This window comes from Macrosteles quadrilineatus, unplaced genomic scaffold (assembly GCF_028750875.1).
Source record: "Macrosteles quadrilineatus isolate MER2022 unplaced genomic scaffold, UCM_ALF_1.0 Scaffold_9__3_contigs__length_116548681, whole genome shotgun sequence".
In the NCBI taxonomy this organism is placed as follows: domain Eukaryota; kingdom Metazoa; phylum Arthropoda; class Insecta; order Hemiptera; family Cicadellidae; genus Macrosteles; species Macrosteles quadrilineatus.
In genome coordinates, this window is record NW_026542602.1 from 29422187 (window position 1) to 29424549 (window position 2363).

General features: G+C 42.5%; 1 protein-coding gene across 1 annotated transcript; it reads right to left on the reverse strand.

Annotated features, from left to right (window-relative positions):
• Positions 1 to 446: 446 nt before the first annotated feature.
• LOC129003300 (uncharacterized protein F54H12.2-like) lies at positions 447 to 1769 on the reverse strand. Its single transcript, XM_054431593.1, has one exon. It carries the CDS (start codon positions 1767 to 1769, stop codon positions 447 to 449), a length of 1323 nt encoding a protein of 440 aa, XP_054287568.1.
• Positions 1770 to 2363: the final 594 nt, after the last annotated feature.

The following is a 2363-nucleotide window of genomic DNA, read 5'->3' on the forward strand; positions in this document are numbered from 1 at the left end:
ATTCGCAACCAATTGCACCGATATCGATTACATTGGTAGTAACAAAGTCCATCACATGATGACGCTTTAAATATTCTTTCTTTTCCAATCCCTTGACATAAACCGTCGGTCTTTTTGATATACAATCAGTCAATTTGTTAAAAAGTTCGTAGTACGCAATATCACCGAACTCCCATCGTAGTCCGTGGCAGTGTTTTGTGAGCCAGTAGCTTTCCCTCAGTTTTTCATCTGATAACTCTGATCGATCGTAAGGTGGTTTAGCAATATGATGCATAAGTAGTACGCCGGTGTCGGCTTCCAAGACGCAAACTTCCTTCAGTGTATATTCATTTTGATTGTCCTTGAAACATTGAATGTCCACAATGATGGGTGATGATATATTCAATTTCTTGAATGCTCTGCGTAAACGGTCCATCTCAAACGAATGTTTATTGAAGACTGATCGATTAACCGCCAAAGTCCACAATTACATTGCGCTGTCGATCAATCTCGATAACATTGTCAAACTCGGCATAAACCAAACAGTTGACAGTTTCGGTAAGCGCGTCGTCGAATCCGAGTTCCATTCGAACACTACCGTTACGCACCAGATTCCAATGTGTAGTGTCACTTGCAGATAAATCTGGTGTTAGGTCGAATGCCATCAGGCAGTATCCTTGACCAAAATCTTCCCTACTGATAACAGTGCCGGCATCGCTAAAATGTACACCAGAACCAGAGAACATCGAATGATATGCCATAACATATTTATCCTTTGATTTTTCAAAGTGGGGCTGTAACGGTTTTGATGGAACTTGTTCTCCGTCAACATATAGACAAAAGAAGTTTGTTTTAAAATGTTCGAAGTTGTAGGGATTCTTTTTAAAATCTCCATTGTATGCGGCGTTCGTAACCATTCCCACTATGACGCGTTTCGGCACTTGGCCGAGAAACATATTGTCCAAAGTCTTGTTACGTATTCCAGAGGGTAGTGTGAATGTTTTCAGCTCCACTCGTGTGATTGGATATTTTGCCGTACCAGTCTGGAGTGTTTTACTGTGCGCCAACAGTGCGGTGGGACTTATTTTGCATCTTCGAATCCAGAGACTAATATCGACAATATGTACCTTGAATTCACCAGCACTGGCCATAATGGAGAAAGCATCTTTTGATCGAATAAATTTAAATCTCAACTCTACGCCATTTAGCATGAACTTATTCTGATTGCAAATATCCACATGCAAATGTCCGAGCATATCAATCTCACGGCTTTTATTAGTTAGTTCCCGTCTCGCTTTGAGTCCTTCATTTTCTTCCGCACAATCGTTCATGTCAATTCCATCGTCAGTGTACCAAAGACTGCATGTTAGATGTGATTTTCTAGCATCGTATCCATAGTTCATTAACGTTTCAACATACGCTCGATATGCGTATGTGTTGTTTTGGGGAGTAACAAGTTTTTGATTCATAAACATATCAACTTGACTGAATAGTGAGTGTAACCAGTTATTGACCGGCCCAACTGTTTTCGCCTCTTCGTCAGTAGTGACCGCAGTTCCGTTAGATTTAACAATAGACGCGGTCAATTGTATCATTGTTTGTGAAAGGTCAGTGTATTCATCACCATTACCCGGAACTACAAACTCTATTGGCGCATCATCGGTCAATGTGGATATTGGTTTGTACTGGACCCATTTGCCACTTTCAATACTCGTCTGCGTAGGTGGTAAGGAGAATAAATCCAGCTCGGTTTTGACACACTCACATGATTTTTGATGTAGGAACGACATTTTTTTTCTCCTCCTTCTTTAACTAACTAAAAATATCAATAGACTTCGAATTTTTACTGCGACGAGTACGTTTCTTCGGCAAAGTCACCTTCTTCCTTGGCTCTACTCCTCCTCGTCGTCGTATCCTCCCTACTAGTCTCTTGTGTTTCACTCCTCCAACTCTTCTTCTTCTTCTTGATGTAGACGTCCGCACCCTAAGAAGTTTAGCCAACGACTGTGGTGTAACAGGCTTTCTGCCACGGCCACGCATTGCGCGTTTCGCGTTATTCTTACGCGTTACGCGTCGTTTCCTCGCGCCAATGTCGCCGCCTCCGCCGCCATTAAGCATAATACGTTCTATCTGTTCGTCAGCTTTACGTTTCAACGATCCAGTAAACTCTCTAAGTCGTAAGTTGGCGGCTGATTTTGGATCTGTAATTTTACCACCTGCCAGATCGGTTAGGAATCCAACACTGGATCTTAACGCTTCTTGTCCCACCGATTTTGCTCCGGACTTGATCAGTGGCGCGATAGTGCGAATCATACCGCCCAGAAAACTACCGATTCCATGTCCTCGCTGATATGGTGCACCGTGAAATACTCGATCGATAGCAC